The 16,817-nt window shown below is 39.2% G+C and overlaps 1 protein-coding gene across 1 annotated transcript in view; it reads left to right on the top strand.

The window, feature by feature from the left end:
- Positions 1-16,817, top strand: part of LOC122564606 (uncharacterized) — a 272,583-nt gene that overhangs the window by 202,348 nt on the left and 53,418 nt on the right. Inside the window, exons 35-41 of the mRNA XM_087998687.1 lie at positions 769-822; positions 1,311-1,355; positions 7,599-7,643; positions 9,960-10,067; positions 13,130-13,183; positions 13,383-13,436; positions 16,482-16,535. Coding sequence (XP_087854813.1) covers positions 769-822; positions 1,311-1,355; positions 7,599-7,643; positions 9,960-10,067; positions 13,130-13,183; positions 13,383-13,436; positions 16,482-16,535 — 414 coding nt within the window. The remainder of the gene's footprint in view (positions 1-768; positions 823-1,310; positions 1,356-7,598; positions 7,644-9,959; positions 10,068-13,129; positions 13,184-13,382; positions 13,437-16,481; positions 16,536-16,817) is intronic.

Here is a 16,817-nt window from a genome sequence, read left to right on the forward strand (position 1 = left end):
GGATCCACATTACTCAATCTGTGTGACTGACGAATAACATGACATAAACCCAACTATGTTGATTTCTGGAAGATTTTATTAATTGTGAAAGCTGCAAATAAATTCCACTTCACAAAACTAGGGTAATTTTGAGCACAGTTAGTGCCCAGATTCATGAAAGACGAAACTCTATTTCCTGCTGCTCTAACTGTGTCTGCAGTTTGGGAATATAATCTGCAAGAGAGTAGCTTCTTTTTGGGCAAGGGTCATCATTTGAAAGTTCCTTTCACATCAGCAGGTGTGACATTCAGTGGGTCTCTTTCTTTCAGTAGCCACTTGATTTACATCTGTAGGCACTTTTGGCTATCAGTCCTTGTTTGTAAAATGCATTTGAAATTGCAAGTCAAAAAGTTTCTGAGGAGAAATATAATTTATGATATGCAATGATGTGTTGATATAAAGTTCTTGACTAAAATGGATAAATATTCTTGATTCAACATAATTGAACAATTTTTTTTTCTTCTTGGCAGTTTATCTGCTGTCCTTTTTCTGGTTAGGGAAAATAAAGAAGTTAGACTGGTACTGAATTATGTTGGAGAATTCGTGGGACACTATCTTGAGCAACACTGAATGTTAAAACCTTGTTTGTCAATAAATGTTGGTAACAAACCTAATTTGCCTGCTACATTTGGTGCTTACAATTAACCCTGTTCCATGTAATTTTATGATTGTGTATAAGAATGTTATTCCCATATGTTTGTCCATTAACTGTGCAATAACCAATTTTAGGGAGAACCAGGTAAAAGGGGACAACTGGGACAATCCGGAAAACCAGGTCTAAAAGTAAGTAAGACCGAAACAATTATTGTTGATTGCAATGTTTTGTGTGAATTACTATACTAAACTAACGAAATTTGTGTTAAAGACTGTCAGTCTCTGGTATCTAATAAAAGTTAAAAGAGACAATAGTGTGTTGGAGCTCTATTGCACTGCACTGTAGCACATTGGAAATTGCAGTTGGTATTTGACAGTAGTTCGACCTCCCAAACTATTAAGATGGTATTTAGACCTGCAAAATTGAGAATTGTGCAAAGGCCCAGTGTCTCCTGATAGGAGAGAAATTGAAGATAAATGAAGAGAAGTGAGCAGTGCTTTGTAATAGCTAACAAAATATATTATAAGCTTTGTATGCTATAAGCTTCTCCTCATTGCTCATTCTTCCTGTAATATGAAATACATGAAAAGAGATGACAGGAAACTTTGGATATTGCTTTGAATAGGATCGAAGCTCTTGGAACTAATACTTTTATTTAAATTGAACTATTTTTCAGGGTCCATGTGGCAAGCCTGGTGAGCGAGGGCCTCCTGGACCACCAGTAGGTTTGCAGTTCCCTTCAATTACCAGAAATAGTGGTGTCCTTCTCATTGTATGACAAAAAATATCTTGTTTTCATTTTAATGTATGAACTCATTTTTCTACTATTTACATCAGATGAGTTTCATGAATTCTTTTTGTGTGTTATTGAGGTACACTTGTAATTTAAAGGTTTTATTGTCATGGAGTTGGTTCCATGTTCAAACCTCAGGCCCAGTTATCCTTTAATGAATTTCTGCCCTCATTTGAATGAGTTCCAGCACTTCTGTTGTCAAGAGGTGAGAGACCTGGATGTATGCAAACGTCATTATGGTATGACATGTAGACAGAGCTATGAATAAGGCATACAGTATTCGAGGCTTCTTTAGTTCACTTTTATACGTGACACTGGGATTTGGACCTCAGCTGAAACACTGTGTACAATTCTGGGGATCCCATTTAGGAACAATGTAAATGAAGATAGATTGGAGAAGCTGGGACTATTTTGCTTGGAGAGCAGAAAGCAAAGGGGAAGTTTGATCAAAGTTTTCAAAATCATGAGCGTTATGGACCGAATAGATAGGGAGAAACTGATCTGAATTGTAAACAGGTTGAGGCCCACAAAGCACAATTTTAAAATGCTTTGCAAAAGAAGCACAAATTAGGTGAGTAGTTGGGGTATGAAAGTGCTACTTGGAAGTGTGATGGAGGCAGGTTCAAGTGAGGCATTCAAGAAATTATTTAAATAGAATAAGCATTCAGGGTTACAGGGAAAATGCAGGAGATTGACAATAAATCAAAATGCTCAGAGAGCCGGTGCAGACACAAAGGGCCAAATGGCCTCCTTCTACACTGTAACAATACACCGATTCTGTTATTTTGCAGCTACTGTTTATCTGTCTTTGTTTAATTAAACTTCACCTTTATTCAATTAAGCAAGCTTAGAATATTGAACAACACAGCGCATAACAGGCCCTTCGGCCCTCGATGTTGCGCCGACCTGTGAACTATTCTCAGATCGTCCCCTACACTATCCCAAAGTCATCTATGTGCTTATCTAAGGATTGTTTAAACCTCCCTAATGTGCTCTACATTAGCAGACAGTGCATTCCATGTCCTTACCATTCTCTGCGTAAAGAACCTGCCTCTGACATCTGTCCTAAATCTATCACCCCTCAATTTGTAGTTACGCCCCCTCGTACATGCTGACATCATCATCCTAATCCTCTGATCATCTTGCATGTCTCTATCAAATCCCCTCTTAGCCTTCTTCTTGCCAATGAGATCAGGTTCAAGTCTCTCTCTTTGATGATTGTGATCAGGTGTTTGCAAAGTGCCCCTTTTTCCTGGCTGGAGGAAAACAGAGAATAGATTTTCTAATCAACCTGTTCAGAGATGCTATTAGACACCTCTGGAGCTGGTGGGATTCAAACACCTCATTGTTTTACTAAACTAGATGCTAACAACAGTTTTTTTATAAATACCCCTGGATTGCCAGTCAAGGTTGGTAACTACTTCATCATGCTGTTCAGGTACTTTGCTCCCATTACCCACCGTTTGGTATATCATCAACCCTGGAAATATTTCAATGTACCACATCATAAATACTTGAAGGGACGAAAGGAGTAATTTATCAAATTGATGACACACCTAGAAATGGCCCTACAATGCAGGAGCATGAGCATGCATGACATTCATGATGTTTGAAAGCATTGCAAAATGTAGGCCTCAAGCTGAATAAAAGGTGTTCATTTGCAAGGACAACACTTACTTTCTTGGGCTATGTCATTGAATTTATGGTAGATCATGAGAAGATAAAAGGGAATAAGCAAATTTCCATGAACAAGGAGTGTCACTGATGTTCAGTACTTTCTAAGAATCATTGACCAGATCGAGAAATTCTTTCCAAATTTGGTGACAGTTATACAATTCCGAAGGGATCCTTTGTGAAAAGTTCAACAGTGGCTTTGAATGTTGAGCAGACCATTGCATTTTGGAAGATGGAAGCAAAATTCCATTCTTCAGATGAGCATATTGAAATCCCAGGTTGCACATAATGGTAGCCAAAGCTGCATCTTCCACACGATTGAGCACATTTCTCAGCTCAGTTCAGGTTGATAGTGGATGGAAGCCAGTCTACTTCACCAGAACAACACAATGCAATACTGAAAGAAGCTTTAGCAGTAGCCACAAAGATATGAACATTTCTCAAATAACCTAATGGATTGAAGTTTCAAGTTGAGACAGACCATAAATCATTGATTAATTATTAAATTCCACGGAGCTAGTTAAAATGTCTCAATAAATTCAGAAATTTGGATTCAAATGAAAGAAAAATAATGCAGGTACTGGAGATCTGAATTATAAACAGTTAGAGAAACTCAGCAGGTCTGGCTCCATTTGAGACAGAGACAGTGTTAACATTTCAAATTTAGTATAACTCTTCTGCCAGACCAGCTGAGTTTCTCCAGCATTTTCAGTTTTTTTTATTAATTTGAGGTTTAGACTCAGATGAAAGTGTCTGCACAACAGTCTGCACCCCAGGAAAAATGCAAATCACAACCGGTGCATGGTCTGGAGTTGCAGTAGATAAACCTGAAGAAGCTGAGGATTGAGAACTTACTTTTTATTTTGAAGATGTTACAGGAAGTTCAAGAAGACATTGGTTCGGCCACTCTTAGAATATTGTGTACCATTCTGGCCTCCCTCCCATCAGAAGAATGTTGTGAAATTTGAAAGGGTCAGAAAAAAAAATTGCAAGGATGTGGCCAGGGTTGGAGAGGCTGAATAGGCTGGGGCTGTTTTCCCTGGAGCGTTGGAGGCTGAGGGGTGACCTTATTGAGGTTTATAAAATCATGAAGGACATGGAGAGGTTAAATAGACAAGGTATTTTCCCGGGGGGGTCGGTGGCTAGAGGTTATAGGATTCTCTGGCAAACTAGGGAGGAGATTGCGGAGTCTTTGGCTTTGATCTTTATGTCATCATTGTTTTCAGGAATAGACTGGAGGGTAGCAAATGTCAAGAAGGGGAGTAGAGATAATCCTGGTGATTATAGACCAGTGAGCCTTACTTTGGTTGTAGGTAAAGTGTTGGAAAGGATTATAATCATCTAGAAAATAATAATTTGCTTAGCGATAGTCAGCACAGTTTGTGAAGGATAGATTGTGCCTCACAAACCTTATTGAGTTCTTTGAGAAGGTGACCAAACAGGTGAATGAGGGTAAAGCAGTTGATGTGGTGTATATGGATTTCAGTAAGGCATTTGATAAGATCCCCAATGGTTGGCTATTGCAGTAAATATGGAGGAATGGGATTGAGGGTGATTTGGTGGTTTGAATCAGAATTTGGCTAGTTGAAAGAAGAAAAGGGTGGTGGTTAATGGGAAATGTTCATCCTGTAGTTCAATTACTAATGGTGTACCACAAGGATCTGTTTTGGGACTACTGCTATTTGTCATTTTTATAAATGACCTGGATGAGGGCATAGAAGGATGGATTTGTAAATTTGCGGATGACACTAAAGTTGGTGAAGTTGTGGTCAGTTCAGAAGATGTTGCAGTTTCAGAGGGACATAGATAAGTTGCAGAGCTGGGCTGAGAGGTGGCAAATGGAGTCTAATGCAGAAAAATGTGAGGTGATTCACTTTGGAAGGAGTAACACAAATACGGAGTACTGGGCTAATGGTTGTGTAGTGTGGATGAGCAGACAGATTTCGGTGTCCATGTGCATAGATCCCTGAAAGTTGCCACCCAGGTTGATAGGGTTGTTAAGAAGGCATACAGTCTCTTAGCTTTTATTGGTAGAGGGATTGAGTTTCGAAGCCATGAGGTCATGTTACAACTGGACAAAACTCTGATGTGGCCGTACTTGGAGTATTGCATACAGTTCTGGTTGCTGCATTATAGGAAGTTTGTAGAAACATTGGAAAGTGTTCAAAGGAGATTTACCAGGATGTTGCCTGGTATGGAGGGAAGGTCTTATGAGGAAAGGCTGAGGGACTTGAGGCTGTTTTCGTTGGCGAGAAAAAGGTTAAGAGGTAATTTAATAGAGACATACATGATGATCAGTGGATTAGTTAGGGTGGGCAGTGAGAGCCTTTTTCCTCCAATGGTGATGGCTAGCATGCTGAGACATAGCTTTAAGTTGAGGGCTGATAGATATAAGATAGATATCAGAAGTAGTTTCTTTAATCAGAGAGTAGTAAGGGCATGGACTGCCCTGCTTGCAACAGTAGTAGACTCGCCAACTTTAAGGGCCTTTAAATGGTCATTGGATAAATATATGGATGGAAATGGAATCGTGTAGGTTAGATGGGCTTCAGATCAGTTTCACAGGTTGGTGCAACATCGAGGGCCGGAGGGCCTATACTGTGTTATATTGTTTTATGTTCTATGTTCTATCTCATCCTGCATACCTGTGTAAACAGTAGTTAAACTCCAATGAAGTCCTTATACTTAGGCAGATGTTGGCAAAGTTTGGGAGCAGATTGACTCCACTTTCAGGGTACAACATGGTAAGTAAGGCTTCACCAGACGAAGGGGCAGTGCTCCAAAAGCTTGTCATCTTAAATAAGTCTGTTGGACTACAACCTGGTGTCATGTGTCTTCTGACTTTGTCCACCCCAATTGTATCACCAGTACCTCGACATCTTGATCGTGGTAGATTACAATTCCTAGTCGATAGAAGTTACTCAACTTCACACTACCATAGTTGAGATAGTGATCAAAACACTAAATCTTTTCCCCACAGGAGTTTCCAGATGAGATTGTTTCAGGTAATGATCTGCAGTTAACAACTGAAGGCTTTAAGAGATTAACAGCAGGGTCAGGAATCAATCCTGTCACTAGTTCTTGTTTTTGTCCACGGGTCAATAGAGAAGCCAAGACGGTGATAAAAACCTGAAATTGTTAATGGTCAAAAACAGTGATAGTGATTTTGATTTATTGAACCACAAATCAATAGGTTTTGAGTAATGGATATTCACCAACAAAGTTACTTATGAACAGAAGGTTGAGCAGAAACTCCTTTACTACAAAAGAATTCAAATCAAATATCACATCTCTGGACCACAAGAAAGTGAGATAAATTCAGAATAACCACAAGAAGAAAGAAAAGAATTGATGTAATTCCAGGCACAAAGTGAAGACTTTATGAGCTTTGGCATCAGGCTAGAAATTTTGGATCAGCTAAAGGAGGTCAGCAAACACTGTCTTCGGTGATCTTAAACTTGTTAGAAGTGATGGCAGTGGTAGTAGATGGTGATATTGTTATTAATTTAAATATATTTTTGGTATAATGTTAACATAAATGTTGAGAAAAATTTGGCAGGGAATAGAGTACAATGAGAATATTTATATTGATGCAATGATGTATACACTGATGTGATGTCAGCAACCACATGCTATTAAGACTCTGAGAAGAAATAGCTGAATAACGAAATAACTACTGCGGAGCTATAGCGCAAAGAACAGTATTCTGTACGACAGTATGTAAATAAAAGAGGTTATTGGAATTTCAGAGAGCCATATGATAGTCCCTCTTAGATAAGGCAGAGGTACCTAGCCACACTCAAAGTAGGGGCACCAACCTCCAACAAGTTTAAGATCAAGCCTTAATGCCCAAAGCTCATGTGAGGCAGAATCTATATGGACTAATCAACTAAGGATTCTATATGTAGTGATGGATCAATCCATGTTAAAACACCCCATTTTTGTACTGCCAAATGTCCAATGCATGTAGCCAGAAATGCCAATATAATAAATGACCTGGAAGGAAACACACACTATTGACTTGATCAATTTCATACATTATTGGTAGAATGCAATTTTACCTTCACACTTCTTTTACATGTTTTCTATTTATCACATTTTTGCTCCTTCTGTGCTTTGTATAGCCGTTTGGCTGGGATGGCATGCGAGATACCAGCTCTCCTTCTATGCTCTGATCATTTTTTGATTACTAATGAGAGGGGAATACTGGTGACCAGCAGAAACTTTTCCTTTGTTGTCTCTCCTCTTACCTTTTAAGGTGGTTCACCTTCACATTTTCATTTTAAGAAAGAACCATGAAGAGCTTTTTGTTGCAAATTCCTGTTCCACTATTCTGTGACTCTTCAACTTCAAGAATAATGTACCACCTCAGTAGCAAGATGCATTTTATTTTGCAGGAAATCAAATTGTCAGTTCAAGTGAGACATTTTTTGTTCACTCTGTTCTTATTGAAAAATATGATGTTCTATTTTAAAATAATTTTCTTTGCATTTTCAGGGCAGAATGGGAGATCCAGGCCCTAAAGGATTAAAGGGGCTTCCTGTAAGTCATCTCTACATAATTTGCAGTTATGAAGTGGATATATAATTAACCTTAGTATTTTATACTCGTCCATGTCCCCTTTATCTGTTAAATTAATACCAATTCCACAGTTAAGGAGTCTGCTTTATTTCATTAGAATTTGCATTTTATTGATGCCATCAAAACTCGAAAGTGCTCCCTACTCAACTAACTATTTGAAATGTAAATGCTGCAATTAGTTAGGCAAACTTGGTAGACCATCTGATACCAGCAGAGGGCCACGTCTTTATACTGAAGTGAATAAACAAATGATCTGCTTTAGTTGATGTTGGTAAGGCTGCTCTGAAAATAGCATCATGGAATCTTTAAACTTGAGCTGCCAGAAAAGTTCTGCCTTAATTACATCTAATTTGAAAGATCAATAATCTTTTATGCTCAGCACCACACTGTTTTTAGACAATGTACGCAAGTCCTGAACTAAACTTCGAATCTTAATCTGTCTGACCCAGAGATGAAAGTGCTACAAATGAGTTAAAGGGGAATGGCATTTCTGTCACTTTATTGTTATGGTTGTCACTTGAACACTGAGCAATTTAGATCTGCCTGTATGCAGACAAGACTAGGGGAGGTAGTGATGTTGGTGGTAATATCACTGAAGTAGCATGGTGAGATTTGAATTCAAACCGAATCCGGAATAAAGTTTGCCTAATGTCAATCATGTAACCTCTTTCATTTGTCAGATTACCCAGGTGGTTCACTAATGCCCTTTGGGGAAGGAAATCTGCCATGTTTCCTTATGTGGACTCATAACAATGTAAGCGACTCTTCACTGCCCCCTCAGCAAGTAATGCTGCTCAGATGCTGCCTGACCTGCTGTGCTTTTCCAGCACCACGTTTTTCAACTCTGACCCTCCAGCAATTCAGTCCTCACTTTCTTCTAGGCATTTAAGTGTGGGCAATAAAATGTTGGCCTAGAAAGTGATACCTACATCCTATGAATAAAAAATGTGCCTTTAAAGTAGAGGAAATAAAATGACAAATGAAAAAAATAAACTATGAGCATAGAAACTTATGGTTGCAGTTGGGTATTGTTAAATGCATGTACCTGTCTCTATATGTTGTAGCTGTTTTGTAACCATAAAGTGATATGTCAGTAGTTCTGTGAATTGCGAACAGTGGCACTTTGCAAGCATCTTTGTTGGGAGACACAATACTTTGCAGTCATGCAAAAAACATTGATTAACATCGAACCATGGTTGAGAGAATCAGAATTCACTTCTAAAAAACTGGAAATCAAGTATTGTCAGTAAACCATGAAACTGCCAGATTGCCATGGATGGATTGAAACAGAAGACTGAGGGGAAATTTAATTGAGGTGCCAAGATAGAGTTCATAGAAATGACCTATTTCCTTGAGCAGAGAAGTCAACAAGAAGGGGACATAGATCGAAAAAGAATTGATAGAAAGAGCTGAGGAGTAACAATTATAACGTTTAAAAAACATCTTGATTGGTATATGAATAGGAAAGATTTAGAGTGAAATGGGCCAAGTGCTGGCAAATAGGACTAGATTTATTTCGGATATCTGGTCAGCATAGACAAATTGGACCAAAGGGTCTGTTTCCGTGCTGTACATCTTTATGACTCTATGGCTGTAAAGTGTGCTTGAAGTGCCCTTACCCTAAGAGTATAGACAAAGAGTTAAAAAGTGGGATTAGAATGGGTGGTTCTTCTTCCATCAGCACAGAAACCAAGGTCTCCATCTGCAGTGTAAGGCTCTGTGTTTCTATGCCAAAGATGATTCTTATTTCTTTTCACTGATTCCCTTAAGAGAAGGTGAAATAACTGCACAGAGGTTGGTATCCCGTCAACAAATCACCCTTTTATTTACTTGTGCACAGTACGCTGACTGCAGCCAGCCAGCTCAGAGTCAGTCCCTGAAGTGAGGAGATTCTGAATCCCCTGCATAGATTGGTCAGCCAGCGCTCCCTGATTGGCCCAGGTTAACGGACCCAATCAAGGATCTCATACTCAATAAGATCCAGCTGGTTCCAATCACTACAGAAGGAAACCTGGTGTACGGATGTGGTTTAGTCCCTTACTAACATGTTGAAGCTTCACTACACCAGAAATGTCCTAGCTATATTATCATTTTATTGGCCATCTAGGGGTGTGCATTAAGTTTTGGCTGTGTCAGGAATGTCCATTTTCCAAGGATTAATTCAAAAAGAAATACCACAGGTCTCACCTTCTATTTTTGAGCACTGTCTTGAGAGGCCCAAACTATAAGCAATTGTGATTTTCTGTAATTTGTCTAACCCTCATATATTATCTTCAGGGTCAACCTGGAAACATAGGGAAACATGGTGCTTTTGGCAAGATGGGACCACCAGGTGACCAAGGACCACCTGGAGCAACAGGCCTCAGTGGAAGCCCTGGATATAAAGTATGTTTTAGAATAGAAAAGTAATTGGTTTAATTAAAGATATTTAATACAAATTAAATCCTTCCAATAGGCCTGTTTGCAATTGCATGTTATTGCAAATGGCCTCAAAAAGGAATCATCAATTTTTAAAATCTTGAATGCTTCTGTGACTGAGACTTATGGTAGACAATAGACTGTTTAGCTAAGCATCGGTATGTTTTTTTCCAGTAATCTACCTAATTTTCTTCATATGGATTTGACTGTACCTCTTTTACAAAAGTGCTATCTTGTTAAATTGAACAGGTGAACACCTCTAATATAAAGTTAAAAATCACACAACACCAGGTTATAGTCCAACTGGTTTAATTGGAAGCACTAGCTTTCAGAGCACCGCTCCTTCATCAGGTGGTTGTGGAAGACACAATTGTAAGACAGAATTTATAGAAAAAGTTTACAGTGTGATGTAACTGAAATTATGCATTGAAAAATACCTTGATTGTTCGTTGAGTCTTTCATCTGTTCGAAAACCATGATTGTTTCAATTCTTTCATGTGTAAATCACAAAACATTTTTTTAAAATTGAAATTATATAATTGTACATGAGAATCTATCTGTACTCATAAAAATGGAGAACTGCATTTTTTTCATCAGTTTTTTTATAAAAGCATGGACTCTTGCCATCTTTGTTGTACTTTACTGTAGAATGAGTGTAAATTGTCATTTGAAAACATATCCAGGGAGCAGAATTAGTCATAAACTGCCCATAAAATGAAACAGTTACCGTATAAGGAATGTTTCAAAGGAAGGACCTTATAGAGTTTTTTTTACAAATTTGGCATTCAAGATTATTATCTATCACCAGATGCAAAGTATGTCCTTCTTTAGTCTGCCCAGTAATGTGCTGTGGGGCAATACAGGTAACGCAGTTGAGATTATTCAATGTCATTTTCAGTAGTATATGAACATCTAGGTGAGAAAAGAAACCTTCATCCCATCAGACTGGGCTGGACAATTTCAGGTCACAATGATCGATATTGATTTACAATATTTTCTCTTTTTTTTTCCTTTAAATATTTTTAAATGTCTTCAATATTTCAGTCTATTGGAAAGTGGTGTTATTCCCGTGACAGATGTGAATGGTGGTGGACAATTGAATGGTGGACAATGAGGGCAGAGCCCAACACATTAGTGCAACATTAAGGCTGAAACATTCTTAGCAATCTACAACCAGAAGTGCTCAGTGGATGATCCATCTCAGCCTCCTCCAGTGTGTCCCAGCATCACAGATACCAGTCTTCAAGTAATTCAGTTCACTCCATGTGACATCAAGGAACGTTTGAAGGCACTGGATACTGTGAAGGCTATGGGCCCTGACAATTTTCCAGCAATAGTATTCAAGACTTGTGTTCCAGAGCTTGCTGCTCCCCAGCCAAGATCTCCACTGGCATCGAATTATCAATGTGGAACATTGCCCAGATATGTTCCTGTATATAAGAAACTGGACAAGTCCAACCCGTCAGATTGCTGTCCCTACTCTCGATCATCAGTAAAGTGATGACAGGTGGCTTCTTCAACAGCAAGCAGCACTTGCTCAGCAATAATGTGACACCCATTTTGCATTTTACCCAGTACCACTCAGCTCCTGACCTAATTGCAGCCATGGATCAAACATGGACAAAGAGCCGAATTCCGGAAGGGAAGTGCGAGTGACCGCTCTTGACATTCAGGCAATCGCATATAGCATATGGACTGGAATCATTGGGAATCAGGGGTAAACTGTCTGGTGGTTGGAGACTTTTTAGCACTGTCTGGTGGTTGGTGAAGATCAGTCATCTCAGCTCTAGGACACTTCTGCAGGAGTTCCTCAGGGTAGTGTCCTAATCCCAACCATCTTCAGCTGCATCAACAATGACCCTCCCTCTATCGTAAGGTCAGAAGTGAAGATGTTTGCCAATGATTGCACAATATTCGGCACCATTTGTGACTCCTCAGATGCTGAAGCAGTCCAAGTTCAAATGCAACAAGATCTGGACAATATCCAGGCTTGGATTGACAAGTGGCAAGTAACATTCATGCCACACAAATGCCAGACAATGACTATGTCCAATAGGAGACAATTTAACCAGCACTCCTTGACATTCAATGGTATTACCATCACTGAATCCACACTATCCACATCCTGGAGGTTACTACTGTCTAAAAGCTCAACTGAACTCACTATATAAATATAGTGACAGCAAGAGCAGGTCAGAGGACAGGAATGTTGCAGCACATAACTCACCTCCTGACTCCCCAAAGCCCGGCCCAAGATCTATGAGGGACAAGTCAGGAGTATAATGGGAATACTCCCCATTTCCTGGATGAGTGCAGCTCCAACAACACTCAAGAATCTTGACACCATCCAGGACAAAACAGCCAATTTGAATGGCACTACATCCACAAGCATCCATTCCCACCACCACCAGGGCTCAGTAGCAACAGTGTGTACTGTCTACATGATGACCTACAGAAATTCACCCAAGATCCTCAGGCAGTACCTTCCAAACCTACTGCCAATTCCATCTAGAAGGACAAAAGTGACAGATACATGGGAACACCATCACCTTCGAGTTCCCCTCCAAGCCAACACCATCTTGACTTGAAAATACTTCGCTGCTGTTCCTTCACTCACTGGGTCAAAATCCTTGAATTAATGGTATTGTGGGTCTACCGACAGCACAAAGATACCGCAGTTCAAGACAACAGCTCACCGCCACCTTCTCAAGGGCAACTAGGGCCAAGTGATGAACATTGGCCTGCCAGCGATACCCACGTTCCACAAGAGAATAAAGGAAGCACAACTGGTGAAGGATGAAACATGAGTCAATCTTCACTCAGTTTAGGTTTATTCAGAGTGAAATATTACAAGTATATACTTCCTAACTCCAGCACATCGCAATGTTAATAAGTGCCAACTGATCAATTTTATTTACCTGCTGAAATCTGCTCAAATAACAACACAATCAATGCCCTCTGAATTCACATAGTTAACCACTTTGACATGGAATTAACAAATTGTGTCCTGTAACCTATTACTTTTTCAGGGAAGAGAAGGAGCTGTCGGACCTGAAGGACCTCTTGGACAGAAGGGGGAGAAGGTAAATCTTTCATACTGCAGTGTGCAACAATTTCTGAAGATATGCATTTATACTTTAGCCATACTTTGCTTGGGTATAAAGGACCTACAATATTTTAGCAATTAATATTCTTGTGCAATGCTAGTTAAAAATAATCCAAGTTTTTAATACATTGCAATTGATTTGGAAACATTCCTCTTCCCAATGATTTTAAATTTAGGGTGAAATGGGCCCAATAGGAGACACTGGTGTAGCAGGACTGGATGGGGAGCAGGTAATTATTACTTTTTCTTGATTTTCCAATTGCAAAAGAAAGTAGAAGAAGATGTCTGATCAAAAGAAAACTTAGTTTTGAATTATGACATAGTTATGCACAAGTAAAATAAAGAAATGTTCACTTTTGTACAGTGCAATTATGCTATTTATTAAAGCCAGTAGGGCTATTATGATACATTGATTTCACATATAAATACCGGCTGCAAATTAGTTTATCCAGCAGTTTCTCTTCACATTCTAGAACAGAGCAATCTCTCAGAGGCCCCCAAAAGAGTCAAATCTAAAAGGAATGATGAATCCTCTCCCTGTTTGCAGCAACACTTACCTAGAGATCTGCTCCATAGCCTGTCCATGATTCTCCATGATTAACTATAGTGTTTATGCTGCATTGGGCCCCAGACTTTTCACAAGTGACTATCCATTTTCTTCCCTATGTATCATGACAGTCCCCACACACCTTGTTGGTTTCCCAAATAAATCATATCACTCATAATGTGAGGAGACAATATGATGGTCACGTAGTGGTAAATCGCTGGGCTAGTAATCCAGAGGCCGAGAATAATTCTCCGACGATATGAGATCAAAACTCAGCGTGTCATCTGTTAAAATGTAAATTCAATTTGTAAAATCTGGAATTAAAAGCCAGTCTTGGCACCGTCATTGTTTGTCATCTGTCATGTGGAGTAGCAATTTAAGTATAATAGATCATAATGTGGAATCAGTTGTGTAGAAATAAAGGATAGAAAGGGAAAGAAATCATGGGTCGAAGTTGTCAATAAGTTCCCAAAGAGTTGCCTCACTTTAGGGCAAAGAATAAATCAGGAATTGTGATAGAACAGTACTTGGGTGATTTTATTCTGCATTTTGGTTGGAAACATCAGACATCCAAGGATAACATGGAAGACAAATTTGTGGAATACCTCAGGAATTGATTCTTAGAACGGCACAGTACACAATTTAACTAAAACAGGCTATTGTAGATCGAGGCATCAGTAATGAGCTGGAACTAATAGGAAGATAATTAGATTGATTAGATTACTTACAGTGTGGAAACAGGCCCTTCGGCCCAACAAGTCCACACCGACCCTCCGAAGCACAACCCACCCAGACCCATTCCCCTACATTTACCCCTTCACCTAACACTACGGGCAATTTAGCATGGCCAATTCACCTAACCTGCACATTTTTGGACTGTGGGAGGAAACCGGAGCACCCGCAGGAAACCCACGCAGACACAGGGAGAACGTGCAAACTCCACACAGTCAGTCACCTGAGGCAGGAATTGAACCTGGGTCTCTAGCACTGTGAGGCAGCAGTGCTAACCACTGTGCCACCGTGCCACCCACAAAGATATTATGGTTAAGTATGCTGTAAGGATTAGTGATCATAACATAGTAGAATTTCAAATTCAGTCTGAGGGAGAGCAACTCAGGTCTTAAACCAGTGCCCACAATTTAAATAAGGACAATTACAGAGGTATGAAGGAAGAGTTATCCACTGGTGGCAGGAAAAATAGACTAAAAGAAGGTCATTAGATGAGAAGCAGCAGAAAACTAAGAAGATATTTCATAATGGTCAACAAAAATTCAAGTCAAAAAGAAGGATTCATGAGAAGGATGAGTCATCCATGGTTAACAAAGACTGTCAAAAAGGAGAAATAGACTGGATAGTGACACTGCAGCCCAGATATGCTTTAACCATCCTTAACTAAGCATTCAAAGAAAAACTCTGACTAATGTATGTTTGAACTTTCTATCATCATTCATTTGATTTTTTATTTCATAACTTAGTTAATATGTTCAGAGGTAATGCATTTTCTAACTTGATAAGGGAACATGACATGTAATATTCGGTGCCTTAGTACATTAAGAGGCTAGAGTAAAAAGGTAAAAAGTTGACAGAAAGCGACAGATAGCAACTAGAGAAAGAGAAGGTGAGAGGCGAGAGCAAGAAGACAAGTTAACAGAGAATAACAGAATGTAACAGAGTCAGTCCACAGGTAAGAGATCAATGACTAATAGCTTGTAGGCATACCCCCGAAACCCCACAATGCCACAAGCCACCCCACATCCGTATTACTTTGCAGTTGACTTAAACAAGCTGACAGTGGGATCTTCGCCCTTCAGTGGGTTGAGATCTTGCCGCTGGGAGTTAAACTGCTGGAAGTATGAACAAACACTGAGGAAATAGGTGTGGATGTCAATGTGGATTTTGATTCTAAGAATTTGCGGAGATGCTGAAAATGAACAGAAAGATAGTTACACATCATATAAGAATTGGAATTCCCATACATCTGAAGTCAAGTCTAGTAGTATAAAGCAAATGAAAGCAAATAGTGAGAAGATTTCTTTTTGTTAAATAGTGTTTTTGGGGTTTAATGATTTTATGTTTATATAGATATATCTTTCATATTTGTTGAAAGATATATTTGTGGGATTTAAGTAGTTAATTAAGGGTGTAATTAAAGAAAATGTGGAATGAAATCTCTTCGATATTCAGTCCAAATATTCAGAGCAAATAGCTCAGCATATTACTTCATAAAAATGTTTTCTTGATCTTGGTTTTAAACCTAATTTTTAACTTTCATCACTTGATTTCCCAGATGTAACGCAGGGAGTTGCGCTTCTAAATTATTATTTGCCCTTACTTTAATTAATCACACATAAAAACTCAACACCTTCCTTTGTTAGATGCAAAGTGGTGGGTGTTGGAATGCTGTCAGTGTGCAATCATAAAATGTGCTGTTTTTCTATATAAATTTAAATAGCTTGATAGCAAGACAAAATGATACATTTTGGCTGAGGAATGCAATATATGGTGAAAGGATGGTGCAGGAGAATGTATGATCAACCACGTTAGTAAGAAAACCCAATGTGCCACCCTGTGGACATTTTCAGACCTGGAGGAGACATCACAGGCAAAACATTTCTCAATATGCAGCCTAGAACTTTAATCATTTGCAGATTCTGCTTTGAGTTTCTAAAAAGGCATTTGCATTCACAGATGTTATTGTAGCAATACTGCCATTGTTTCTCTGTTACAGGGTGTACCTGGGGGTGAAGGTGAAGGAGGCCCTGCTGGAAGGAAGGGAGAACAGGTCAGGATTTTAAATGTATACATATTGAGTGTGATTTCTCTACTTCCTTGACAATTCTGGGTATTATTTTCATATCTTCAAACATTTTCCTTTGGATAATAATGTGAAAAGGAGAAAGTATTTAAAAGGAGAAAGTGAGGACTGCAGATGCTAGAGATCAGAGCTGAAAAATGTGTTGCTGGAAGAGCGCAGCAGGTCAGGCAGCATCCAAAGAGCAGGAGAATCGACGTTTCGGGCATAAGCCCTTCTTCAGGATTCCTGAAGAAGGGAATATGCCCGAAA

Source organism: Chiloscyllium plagiosum, unplaced genomic scaffold, assembly GCF_037043375.1.
Source record: "Chiloscyllium plagiosum isolate Xiang-an unplaced genomic scaffold, Cpla_swu_hap1 HiC_scaffold_21, whole genome shotgun sequence".
In the NCBI taxonomy this organism is placed as follows: Eukaryota; Metazoa; Chordata; class Chondrichthyes; order Orectolobiformes; family Hemiscylliidae; genus Chiloscyllium; species Chiloscyllium plagiosum.